This window comes from Fistularia commersonii, chromosome 12 (assembly GCF_037954325.1).
Source record: "Fistularia commersonii isolate RoL2024-O1a breed Wild chromosome 12, RoL_Fcom_v1.0, whole genome shotgun sequence".
Classification (NCBI taxonomy): domain Eukaryota; kingdom Metazoa; phylum Chordata; class Actinopteri; order Syngnathiformes; family Fistulariidae; genus Fistularia; species Fistularia commersonii.
In genome coordinates, this window is record NC_141295.1 from 7,621,799 (window position 1) to 7,635,693 (window position 13,895).

At 42.2% G+C, this 13,895-nt stretch overlaps 1 protein-coding gene across 3 annotated transcripts in view; it reads right to left on the reverse strand.

The window, feature by feature from the left end:
• Positions 1-13,895, reverse strand: part of ctnna2 (catenin (cadherin-associated protein), alpha 2) — a 270,175-nt gene that overhangs the window by 189,145 nt on the left and 67,135 nt on the right. For 2 of the 3 annotated variants that reach the window (XM_086156790.1, XM_086156789.1), the window contains exons 7-8: positions 12,025-12,147; positions 418-621 (exon numbers count right to left, since the gene is read on the reverse strand). In XM_086156790.1, the coding sequence (XP_086012916.1) occupies positions 418-621; positions 12,025-12,147 (327 nt within the window). The remainder of the gene's footprint in view (positions 1-417; positions 622-12,024; positions 12,148-13,895) is intronic. The other variant, XM_086156791.1, reaches the window with a different exon arrangement.

Consider the following 13,895-nt stretch of genomic DNA (forward strand, 5'->3'; position numbering starts at 1 on the left):
ACCAGTCTAGACAGAAGCTAAGATTATTTTTTCATATGTTAAACTGTTAGACGAGCAGATGACTTTTTTTTTTTTTTCGCTACCGCTATCCTGCTCATGGGGTTCTGAAACCTACCCAAGCTGTCACTAGGTGAAAGGCAGGATACAGTCACCAGTCCTTCACCACATACAGGGACAAACAACCATTCACTCTCTCATTCATACATCTGGGCAATTCAGGACCTTCAGTTGACTTGCTGCATGATTTTAGACTATTGGAAGACACCATAAGAAACCTGGAGACACAGACAGGTTCCCTATTGTGATCTAACCAGGGACCTTCGTTATGTGAGATGGAAGCAGGAAGCACCGCGCCACTGTGCTGCCCTACCACACAAGGCTGATTATCAAATAAAAATAAATAAAAAGGAAACTCACATTGTTCATGTACTCGCTCAACAAGTCTTGGAGGGCCTGTCTCACAGCATTACACTCAGCAACAATGCGTTCACGGCGGTCATCTCGAGTGCAAGAGGAGTCAGCCATGAGTGCAGCACCACTGATGATGCTCTCCAAACGCTCCTCGAGAGAGGGCCGGAAACGTGCCTCACTGAATGTCAACGGGTCCAAGATGATCTTGTTCTGTAGGGCAAAACGACAAAAAAGGTTAGAATAAAATGAAAGATCAGTAAAATATCCAGTGGGAAGATTTCACAACATAATAAATATTCATGCATACATTGGAATGATTAAATATATCTATCAAATCTATCTTTTTTTTAGTATGTATTTGTATCCAAGAGGGACAATCATTGCCCAGTATCCCATTGGATTGTGCATTCCAGATATATTAAATACTACAACTACTACTACTACTACTACGACGACGACAACGTCCCCCCCCCAATCTGAAACTGAGCAGATTTTTATGAGTGGACTTCTGCGGTCATCACGGACTGGTCATTGATACTGACTCAAAGTTATCTTTCTACTGCCTCCTAGTAACCTCTTAAATTATCACCACCCAACCTTGAGCCACCTTTTATCTCTCCGGTAAGACTTCCACTGTGTTTAAATGCTGCTGAGCACATCATTTACTTGGTCCTAATTTGCATTTTGTTTCTGCCATCAGACAATGAAACTAGTATGGCATATTGTTTTTATTTCGGTCCACTGTCTGCTCTGCAGGAATATTGTTGAAGAAGATGCTACACTGTATTGATAAATATTTACTTCAAAATTGTGTGTATTAAGCGAAATTGATGAATCATGTTAGACGGTGAGATTGTGAGGCCAGATGATTGTAGCATAATATTTCACAAGGACAGAGACAAATCCTTACAGCGGAGATGGCAAAGTCAGGTGAATTTTTGTGTCCCCCCATTTTGTTCCAAAGAAACAGGACACGTTGAAACAAGAAAGTCGGGTAAGAAATATATGTCAATGTTTGTTTGTTTGTTTGTTTGTTTATTTAGAAGTTTATTAGGACAGTGTACAAATACATTAACCACAGAGGCAGAGATGTTTGTACCAGATTATAGCTCATAGCTAATTTCCATCTGTTGTCCTGTATTTGAATGTGACTTTCAAATGGTCAACATTTTAATTTTGGTTGTGAGCCTCTTCCTATGTGAAAAATAAATAGTTTTATTCTGTCATGAAAAGTAGCAGTTTTTTTTTCAATAATTTCACAAGGCTATACCTGTGATTATACCTATGCATGCATTATCCTCACTTGACAGTGGCTTAAGTAGTAGTGAGTATTAACTCAAATAAGTCAATGGCCATTAAACATCTTTTTTTATAATTTTATCATTTTATTTATTTATTTATTTATTTTTAACATCCACTGACAGCAAATAACATTTCTGAAAAGTAATGGATCTTTCTTTTTTGATGTTCATTCAATTTGAGAGGGAAAACTTTTATAGAACTTTTGAGTATATCATTCGACCTCCAATATCTACACTGAATATCCAATCAAAGTGCATTTATTACAAAATGTACACACAAGATTAATCTACAATAAAGAATGCTTTAAGTACATCACGATTTCTATCACGAATTCTATTCCTAGAGGACAAAAATAAAACCATTATATCATCATAGCCTGGTCATGGCCATATCATCCTTTTGTCACTCCTGCCCAGCAGTTCCAGCTCCAGCTACCTTATGCCAGTATATTCACTATCTATTATGTGTAGATGACCAAACAATCACATCCTGGTTTTTCTGACCCTATCTCCAAAACATCTAACATGTGCTGTCATTCTAATCCACTCATTCCTGATTCTATCTGTCCTCATCACTCCCAAAGAGAACATCTTCATCTCTGCTACTTCTACCTCTGCTTTCTGTCTTTTCTTCCCTGCCACATCCCTCAACCATGTAGTATCACGGTCTGACCATTGTCTTTTATTTTCCTTTCCTTTACCCCTGGCATTTTCTCAAGCTGTTTCAACCTACGTTTTTCAGCCCTTTTCCACAATCTCCATTGTTCTCAAGTGTTGACCCCAAGTACTTAAAATCCTTCTTTATCGCCACTTTATAGCTTTTTGCACATCTGTCCTTCAATTCTGGATAATACTCTTTTATCATACATGAACCCGAACACTTTTCTTCACCTGTTCCAACCTGCTTGAACATGTTTTTCACCTCTTTTCCACTCTCTCCATCATCCTGGACTGCTGACCCTAAGTACTTAAAATGCGCCCCTTTCCTTATCTTCACTACCATTGGCCTTACCTCTCCATTTGGGTCCCTCTCCTTCACACATATATATTAACTATTGTTGCAGATAACCATTATCCCTCTCCTGTCAGGGGGATACTTCCACTCCCTAGATTTTCCTCCACCTGTTCTCTGCTTCCATTACAGATCACAAAGTCATCTGCAGACATGGAGACCATGGAGATTCTTGTCTAACCTCATCTGTCAGCCTATCCAGCACCACTGCAAACACAAAGGGGTTCAGTGCTGACACCTCATGCAGTACCACCTCCACCTTGAACTTCTCTCTCACACCTACAGCACACCTCACCACTGTCTCACATTTCGCATACATGTCCTGCGTCAGTCTAACATACTTCTCAGCCACTCCAGACTTCCTTATATGACTCTGTAGTTCATCTCTCGGCACCCTGCCATATGCTTTTTCTATGTATACAAAGCCACAGTCCAGCTCTATCTCTCTCAGACCCTCTCTGTACTTCTCTACCTGCATTCCTAAAGTAAATCTGTAGAACCATACTGCTGCTCACAAACGCTCTGCTCCCAATCTAGGTTCCAATAACTTCCATCACATAACCTCCATAACTTCACTGTATGGCTCATCAACTGTATTCCTCTGAAGTTACTACAATTCTGCACATATCCCCTATTCTTAAAAATGGGCACCATCACACTTCTTTTCCATTCCTTCTGCCTCCTCTCACTCTCTTCAGATCCTGTTTAATAATCGAACCAAGAAATATAGTGCTGCCTCTCCTAGACATTTCTGTACCTTCACTGATATATCATCAGGACCAACTACCTTTCCACTCTTGATCCTCTTCTATGCCCTCCCCAACTCACCTTTACTAACCACTGCTACATTGTGGTCCACAATAATCCCCTCCTCTACCCTTCTCTCTCTTTTCATTTTCCTCATTCATCAGCTCTTCAAAGTATAAATCCATCCCCCTACTTACAACCCAACCAGCATACAAGTCATCATATGCCCTTTGTTTGGCTTTTGCTGCCTCTACCCTCACCTCTCGCTGCATCTCCCTGTACTCCTGTATGCTCTCAGTCCCCTCAGTCCCCTCAGTGTCCCACTTCTTCTTTGCAAACCACACTCTCTATATACCCCTGTACTTCGTCATTCCACCACCAAGTGTCCTCATCTACTTTCCTTCCACGTACCCTCCTACCCGTCTCCCTGATCACATCAGCTGTAGTTGTCCAGTCATCTGGAAGATCACCCGACCACCCAGAGCTTTTCTCAACCTCCCCTGGTTGACTTTGCCCCTGATCATTATAATAATAAACCAGCAATTTTAATACATGTACCTTGACTTATCCATTCATCCATCTTTCGCTGCTTATCGTGGGGGCAACAGCCCCCGCAGAGAGGCCCAGATTTCCCTGTCCCGAGCCACATGGTACAGCTCTTTTGGGGTGATTCCAAGCCATCCCCAGGCCAGCCAAGAGACATATTCTCTCCAGCATGTCCTGGGTCTTCCCCACGGCCTCCTCCCAGATGGACATGCCCAGTATACATCCAAGAGGCATTCTGACCAGATGCCTGAGCCACCTCTGCCGACTCCTTTCTGTGGAGGAGCAGCAACTCTACTCTGAGCTTCTCTTGGATGGCCAAACTTCTCACCTGATCTCTAAGGGAGAGTCCGGCCATTATTCAAAGAGAACTCATTTTGGCCGCTCGTATCCACAATCTCGATCTTTCAGTTACTACCCACAGCTCGTGACCACTGTTCCTGCTTAGACACATGTTTGCGCAATCGCGCATTCTCCGTGCACAGGAAATCTATGCTGCGCACGAAATAAAATCCAAGCTGAACTGTAAATAGAATAAATATGTTTAATTTATTTACAGTTCAGCTTTGTTGTGTGCATGGAACGCTGGAGATAGTATGCTCGTGACCATGTGAGGGTAGCAACGTAGATCGACCGATAAATTGAGAGCTTCACCTTCTGGCTCAGCTCCCTCTTCCCCATGACAGACCAGTACCGAGTTCATATCACTGTCTGTCGATCCTCCAGCTTCATCCTTCCCTCTCTCGTGAACAAGACCCCAAGATACTTGAACTGTCAATCTCCGGCTCCATATGCTCCAGCCAACTCCTCCACTTGGGGTAGGACCTCTTCCCCAACCCGGAGTGGGCACCATGGTCTTGGATTTGGAGGTGCTGCTACTCATCCCGGCAGCTTAATATTCAGCTGCAAACCGCTCCAGTGAGAGATGGAGATCATGGACTGATGAAATCAACAGAAACACTTCATCTGCAAAAAGCAGAGACCCTGTGGCCACCAAATCATATCCCCTTAATGCTCTGGCTACGCCTAGAAATTCTGTCCAGGAAATTTATGAACAGAATCAGTGACATAGGGCAGCCCTGGTAGAGTTCCACTCTCACTGGAACCAAATCAGACTTACAACCAGCAATGTGGACCGAGCTCTGACACCAGTCATACAGGGACAGAAAGTATTGGGGTTTGGTACCCCATATTCCCGTTGCACACCCCACAGGATCCGATACAGTCGAATGTCTTCTCCAGATCCACAAACAGATCCAAAGCTGCTCTCCTGATCCACAAAACATATGTAGAGTGGTTGGGCAAACTCCCATGCCCCCTCGAGAACCCTGCTGAGGGTATAGAGCTGGCCCACTGTTTCATGACCAGGACGAAAACCACTCCTGGATCCGGGGTTCAATGACCTGGTGGATCCTTCTCTCCAGCACCGATCTATAGGACGAAATTTTCAGCAGACTGTGGAGTGTGATCACCCTGTAGTTGCACGACACCCTTTCTAAAAAGGGGGATCATCACCACGGTTTGCCAGTCCAGCGGCACTGTCCCCGACGTCCAGCCTCTGGAGAGGCATGTCAGCCTGAAGAGCCCCACAATATCCAGAGCCTTGAGAAACCCAGGGCAGACCTCATCCACCCCTGGGCCCCACTACTGAAGACTGCTTTGGCTTATAATTCATCCAAATCCACCCATCAATAGTGCTATAACTAACTTCTTTGATAGTCCAATAGAAACCAATTACTGAAATGACTAATCAACTAATCAGAATACAAATAACACAATAACTCAATGGCTCTGTTTAGCTACCCGCTTTTACATTTGGCTTGGTTTATCCAGATATCTCTTTTAATAACCTTTGCTGATGACTAGGCCACTATTGATAACTACTGACCCAAAAGATAAATGAAAATGCTTATGTGGTTGTGAAGGCTGTAAGTTATCCAGGCCATGTCCAATCTTATCTGGGCAACTGGACTTTCTTTTTCTTCTTGAAGTCGTTTGACTCTTATCGCCTCGCAGATGAGAGGTGAAACATTTTCAAGAAAAAAAAGGTAAGTAAAATGCCTGATGTCACTATGCACATCAAAACAACTTCTGTCATTCACATAATTGAGCTATACATATCATCATGGCTGAGTTTACCCAAAAAGTAAATAGTAGTAAAGAATTGATTCAAAATAAAAACACTATCTACAATTAAAGCAGAAGCAACATTTGCAGGACATGTGGATAAGTGGAACTATAGACACATATATTTGATACTTCATTCATTAATTATCTACCTCTTATTGTGCACTCAGAGTCATGGCAATGCTGTACCCTATTCCAGCTGTCATTGGACAAGACTTGGGGAATACTCTGGACGTTATATTGACAACTGATTGTGGGAAGAAACAGGAGACACTAGGAGAGAAAGTCCACAGACAAAGGCCACTTGTAGGAACTGAACCAGGGTCCTAATTGCTTTGAGGCAGAAGCACCGTCCACTGCATCCCTGTGCAGTCATTTGATATTGAAAAAAAAAAAAAAAAAAAAATTACTAAACTCTATGGATATTGTAGAAAAATGGTGATCCCACCTTTAAAATCAAATGTACAAATACAACTGAAAGGAAAGTGTGACCTTATAATGATAAGGCTACATATCATTCATATCTACATATCAAATATATTATCAGTAAAATTTCAGAAGCCTTTCCCTCAATAACTAAGTAAACATGAACCTTTTAGAAAATTTGTAATGTTCTGCTCTAAAATATATTGAAGGACTCTATGTATTATTAGGTTTGATTTTTTAGTCCTTTTTTTCGGAGATACGTGCATTTCTCAGCATCCCATGCATTGCCAAATAGTGCAACAAAATCAAAAAGTAATGCATGCTTAAATAATTGATGCAGGAAAAATGGGGGGCAGTTGGAGCTGCAGAGAGAAAAGACATGAATAGGTAATATTGTTAAGCAGCAGAAATTTAAACTAAAAGCACTCCTTCGCCTTTCGGCTTCTCCCTTCAGGGGTCGCCACAGCGAATCAACCCTCTCCATATAACCCTATTGTCTTTATCCTCCTCTCTCACACCAACTACCTTTATATACTCCATCACTGTGTCTATAAATCTTCTCCTTGGTCTTCCTTGAGACCTCCAATTCCACCAATATATTCACTATCCCTCCTTCATACATGACCGAACCATCTCTGTCTGGCTTCTCTGACCTTCTCTCCAAAGGTCTCTGAGAGACTCATTCCTGATCCTATCCATCCTGGTCATTCCCAAAGCGTACCTCAACATCTTCATCTCTGCAACCTCTTGTTCTGCCTCCTGTCTTTTGGTCATTGTAACAGTTTCTACTCCATACCGCATCGCTGCTCACCACTGTCATGTCCCCCTTACTTTAATTCTGGCCAATAAACTTCTATCACATAGTACCCCTGAAATTTTTCTTCACCCATTTCGACCTCCTTGAACCTATCTCTTCACCTCTTTTCCACACTCTCCATTGCTCTAGACTGTTGACCCCAAGTACCTGAAATCCTCCAACTTCTGGATCTCCACTCCCTGTTGCCTCACCGTTCCACCTGAGTTCCTCTCATTCACACATGAGAGTATAATGATTGATTCTAGCTTGCTGCAACCAACTTTCATTCCTCTCCTTTCCAGCGCATACCTCTAACCCTCTAGATTTTCCTCTTCCTCTTTTCTGCTCTCACTATAGATCACAATGTCATCTGCAAACATCATTGTCCATGGAGGTTCCTGTCTAACCTCATCTGTCAGCCTGTCCATTACCACTGCAAACAAGAAGGGGCTCAGAGCTGATCGCTGATGGAATCCCACCTCCACATTGGACTTCTCTGTTACCCCTGCTGCACACCACACCACTGTCTCACCGGTAGCATACAAGTCCTGCACCAGTCTAACATACTAATCTGCCACTCCAGACTTCCTCACACATTACCAGAGCTCCTCTCTTGGCAGCCCGTCATATGCTTTTTCTATGTCTACAAAAACACAATGCAGCTCCCTCTGCCCTTCTCTGTACTTCTCTATTGGTATTCTCAAAGCAAATACTTCATCTTTGGTACTCTTTCTAGGCATGAAGCCATACTGCTGTTCACAAATGCTGACTTCTGCTCTCAGTCTAGTTTCCACGAATCTTTCCCATAACTTCATCAACTTTATCCCTCTATGTTGTCGCAAATCTGCACATCCCCCCTATTCTTAAAAATGGGCACATCACACTTCATCTCCATTGATCAGGCATCTTCTCACTCTCTAAAATCCTGTTGAATGAACTAGTCAGAAACTCTACTGCTGCCTCACCTAGAAACTTCAACACCTCCACAGGTATTTCATCAAGACCAACTGCCTTTCCACTCTTCATCCTCTTCAATGCCTTCCTCACTGCACTTTTACTAATCTCTGCTATTTTGTGGTCTACAATAGTCACCTCTTCTACCCTTGCCTCTCTTTCATTTTCCACATTCATCAGCTCTTCAAAGTATTCTTTCCATCTGCCCATTACTCTTCTAGCAATTGTCAAAACATTTTCCTCTCTATCCTTAATCACCCGGACGTGTTGTCCGGGGGATTTCTCTGTTTCTGTTCTGCCTTTGTCATCTTGATCTTCCCTGTCACCAGAGTCACTCTACAAACCACCATCCTATGCTGTCTGGCTACATTCTCACCTGCAACTACTTTGCGGTCACTGATCTCTTTCAGGTTACCTCGTCTATTCAAGTTGTAGTCTACCTGCCTGCTCCTACCTCCACCTTATAAGTTACTATTGGTTCCTGTCTTTTCTGGAAAAAAGGGTTCACTATAGCCATTTCCATTTTCTTTGCAAAATCTACCACCATCTGTCTCTGCTTTCCTATGCTGTATACCAAATCTACCCATTATGGTTATAATGACTGATTTGCATGTTTGGTTTTGGCAAAAGTTGAAGTCGGATGCCCTTCCTGACGCAACCCTCTATATTTATCCGGGCTTAGGACCGGTTCAGGAAGACACTGGCCCTTGCCTCCGCCCGAGGCTGGCTCGGGGAGACACCAGCCAGTGCCACCCTGAGGCTGCATATTCCTAAAAATAATGAGTGCATTCCCCATTGAGGTCAATGTGGGCACGATGAATACACATTTATAAGAATAAGAATAAGAATAAGAATAAGAATAAGAATAAGAATAAGAATAAGAATAAGAATAAGAATAAGAATAAGAATAAGAATAAGAATAAGAATAAGAATAAGAATAAGAATAAGAATAAGAATAAGAATAAGAATAAGAACAACTTTATTTATCCCGGAAATTGTTGGAAAGGAAATTGAAATTGAAATTGAAAGGAAATAATTGTGCCTGAGTTCCAAGTTAAACATAACAATAATAGATAATAGTAGGAAGGAGGGAGAATAAGAAATGCAAATAAAATATAAAGTGTCAAAGTTGCAATAATGCAAGAAAAGATCACATCTATACATCTAACAGTTCAATTGTTGTATCCTTATTAAAGCTCCATGAACTAAAATGTTGTCTCTAGTTTCTGAAGTAAATCCCACTTTAATAGACATTTAAAGATACATTTGCAGTGGTCATATTTTCTTTACTGATGAAACATAGACCTCATTGTTAGAATTAAACTAAATTTGAAATCTTCATGAAAGCCCCACAAAAGTTGTTCTATGAAAGATATCAAGTAAATTAACCATGTCACCAAAAATATGACCAAAATGAGCAAAAAACCATGCTATTTAAATATGGCCCTGGAGAGTGCCTCTTTTTTTTTATTTTACCAAACACTGTCTTATTGAAAGCTTTCCTGTGCAAGGAATGTTGTTTGTAAGGATTTTCAACTGAACAATAAAGAGCTTTCATATGGGAAACACAATTGACTCCTATATGGTCTTTTTCACTCTCTCAATTAGTCAGATAGTCAGCAAAATCTACTTCCATTTGTGGGCCAGCCAACATCTTACATTGATGCATGTACATGCACATTTAACATGTACGTGTGTCCAAAAAAAACAAATTTGCATGCTTCTTAGTAAGCTAAAACAGAATATGTATATGAGATTTCTTTTTTTAGTCTGAGGCTGAGAATTCTTGATACAGAATAGGAGATTCAGCTATTTTTTTGGGAAATGTTACACTAAGTCCTGGCCAGTTTACATCACTGTTACATTATGCTACATTAGATTTACCAATTGTTTTATGCTTAACAGACCCTATTTTAAATTATCTAGAATATATTGCCTCTGTGTAAATAAATCATAGGGGCACATTACAGAGAATCAAACTGGAAACCACTTTGAGCCAGAGAACGAATTCATACATTGCAAACCAAATGTAACATTCTGAAGAGGTTGTAGCTAAAAATGGAGACACTTTGGTCTGTTTTGTTTGTATGTTTTTTTGCTGGATATATGGCAGTCCTGTATACTGAATATATGACAGTGACTTGCTGTCAGTAGAAGCAGGGGAGGCCGGGCCTCACCTGTCATCACAGAAAAAAAAAAATGCAAAATGAAAAAATAAATTAAATGATCATATTCATTTAGTGATTTGTACTATAAAGTTATTTTCCACATAGCTTCACCATTTTAATTATTTTTTTCAAAATTGCTTTAAAAAATTCACATTTACCATTCAAGTATGGAGACGAGACTTGCGGTGACGCGGCAACCAGCTGAGCCCACTATGGATTGCGCAATGATTCTGCTAACTGTGCTGCCATGCTAGGTACTGAGACCGTATTGCTGTCTCTGTGAATGTCACTATTGAAAAAAAACTTTTAATATATGAACTAAATTTCCATAGTTTAGCTGATGTGTCTAATGTTTTTCGTCAACAACTGTAACATGTTTCTTGTAATCATAAAATGACTGCGAAAAGCCACTAATTGAGGCACGCGGAGACGGTGCCTCATGCTAGGGGGCACCGCTGATCCCAGGGATCCTTCTTACTACTCGGCTACAGATTAATAGAATTAGCAACAGCAAGCTACAGTAAAGAGTTAGCAAGTCAAGTGCAGCCATCCAGCTATTTTTTTGTCGATCTCATTGGGCTGCATAGCTCACAAACGGTGAGGAATGAATGTAAATCTTCTGAGCAGCTTCTCAACTTTTTGGCCCAGAAGGATCTCATTCAAACTGTTCCCGAGGCGACAAAGTTGCTTCGGCCGGTGGTTACCATTCTGGCTACGACAGCATTCGTAGAGCTGTCATTCTCGGCACCGAAAAGACACAAAACATGCAGTCAGAACAGGACCTACCAAGGACGACCAAGGACTTTTAAAACTGAAGAAAGAAAAGGAAGACTTCTACAAACAAGTTATCGATGCTTTAGAAGGAGTGGCGCAGGGACTTCATTTAAAAGTAAAGGTAAGAGATAATATTTTTTTTTTTACATGTGCTTTTTTCTATGCTACAGTTTGTATATCTAAAGAATCCTGATATGATATTTTTAACAAAACACGTCAACTGCTGCCAATAAAATGGTGAATAAGCTACTGTGTAGGGTTCCTATGTTTGTAAATCTGACTGTGATTACGTCAGTGCCTCACCAGCCATGAACCTCACCGCACGTCACTTATATATCTATACATATTGTTATTGTAATACGTAACAACATTATGTTGAGATGAATCTTTGTGCAACAGCAATGTACAACAGCGATGTGCGACAGCGATGTGCGACAGCAATATGCAACAGCGATGTGCGACAGCAATGAATCAATAACGACAATGAACAACTCTAACTTTGTTGAAAAATTCCAAATTCCACCTTTAACCAGGACTAAAGCAGTGATAAGCTGCTAAGCAGTAAGCAGAAAACTACACATTACTCTGAAAGTAGAGGAGCCTAAGACGATTAATAGAATGCAGACTGATTTTGCTGTAGTGTGATGCAGTAGTAATTTCTCCCCTGTTACTTTTGTCTTTTATTGATTATTTGTAATACACTAGATTTAAAAAAGTCATCCCTGGACACTATGAGCTAATGTGATATTCAGATGTGATACTCACAATATTCCCCTCCTTGTGCTGCCACCTTACCGTGGTGGAGGGGTTTGCGTGTCCCAGTGTTCCTAGGAGCTCAGTTGTTGGGGGCTTTATGCCCCTCGTAGGGTCACCCAAGGCAAACAGGTCCTAGGTGAGGGACCAGACAAAGTGCGGTTCAGAAGACCCCTATATGAAAAACACTGATGGACTTAACTTCACCTCGCACAGACACAGCTCACAGGGAGCTAGACACAGGGTTGGGGCTCAGTGATGAACACCTGGTGCCCAGACCTGCACCAAAGGAGCCTGCTAGGCACAGCCTTAAAGGTCTTCTTGGGGCCCCTTCCCACAGGCTCACCTCCGTAGGAGAGGCCAAGGGGTTCTGGTGTAGTGTAAGTTGGGTGGTAGCCAAAAGAGGGGACATTGGAAACCCCACCCTTTGCTATATCTATAGGGATGTGGAGTGTAACCTATCTGGTGGGTAAGGGACAAAGTGCACAAGGCTGAGAGATTACGGCTAGATATAATTAGATTCACTTGGTTGCACAGCTTAGGCTTCAGAAACAGTATCCTCGGGAGGAGTTGGACTCTATTCTACTATATAGTTGTCAACAGTCTGAGGTGCTGAGCAAGTGTGGGAATATATATTGCCTCGGAGCACAGTACCGGTGGGTTAGGGTTTAACCTGGACACGAGGGTACCCTCCGTCCGCCTTCAGGTTGTGGGACAGACTCTGACTGCTGTTTGCGCCTATGCACCAAACATCAGCTCAGAATGTCCTCCCTTTCTGGTATCCATTGGAGGGGGTGGTAGAGGACACCAGGGACTCCTTTGTTATACTGGGGGACTTCTGAACCTCTTGGTGGACAGGGAGGGCTGAAAAGTCCTGTTAGACCTTTTTTGGCTGTGGAGCAACAGAGGCATCAGACAGGTACTGAGGGGACAAGCGGAATGTGACTTTGGCAATCCCCAATGCAAATACTTGGGCGAAGGAGGAATTTGCTGAGGCCCTGGAGAACCGGCAGCTGACTTCAACCCACCAACACACCCTCCGAAGAAGAGGTAGTTCTTGGGGACTGAGGGGTGAGTTCGCAAGTTTTTGGAGCTGAAACTAAGTGGTTCAAAAGCTCCACATTGGCAAGGCCTGAAGAATGGTTAAGATTTGCCTTGAGTTCCTCAAGGCTCTGGACGTTGTGTAACTGTCCTGGATGACACCTCTACAAAATCACATTACAGCCAGTCACTTGAAACATGATATTGATTTTATTGCTGTCAGGTTTCCTTTTTGCAGAAAGGGAAGGAGTTATATAGTTTGATGGCAACAGGTAAGAAAGCTCTTTGTGGCGTTCTGTGGTGCTCCTCAGTGGTCTCAGTCTACGGCTGAAAGTGCTTTGGTAGGACTTCAGTACAGCATGCAAGGGGTGAAAGGCGCAATCCCTGATACCGAGCAGTTTCTTCATCATCCTCCTCTCAGAGAACTCCACTGACGAGTCCAATTCAACTCCCAGGACAGAGACGGCCTTTCTGATGAGCTTATTAACTCTGTTTGCATTGGCTGCTTTCAGCCTGCTGCCCCAGCACACTACAGCGCGGAAGATGATGCTGGACACCACCATGTGATAAAACATCTGCAGCATGACTCTGCATATGTTGAAAGACCTGAGTCCTCTGAGCTTTTCTTGTAAATGTTTTACTCCAGTCAAGTTTATTGTCTACATGGACGCCCACGCAATACTCTTCCACAATGTCCACGTCAGTCCCATTGATGAGGATGGGGTCCTCTGTTTTCTAAAATACACAACTCCTTTGTCTTCATTACACTGACTTACATGTGGTCAAGTTCACACCACTCAACAAACCTTTCCAACACACTCCTGTACTCAGGCTCCTGGTCC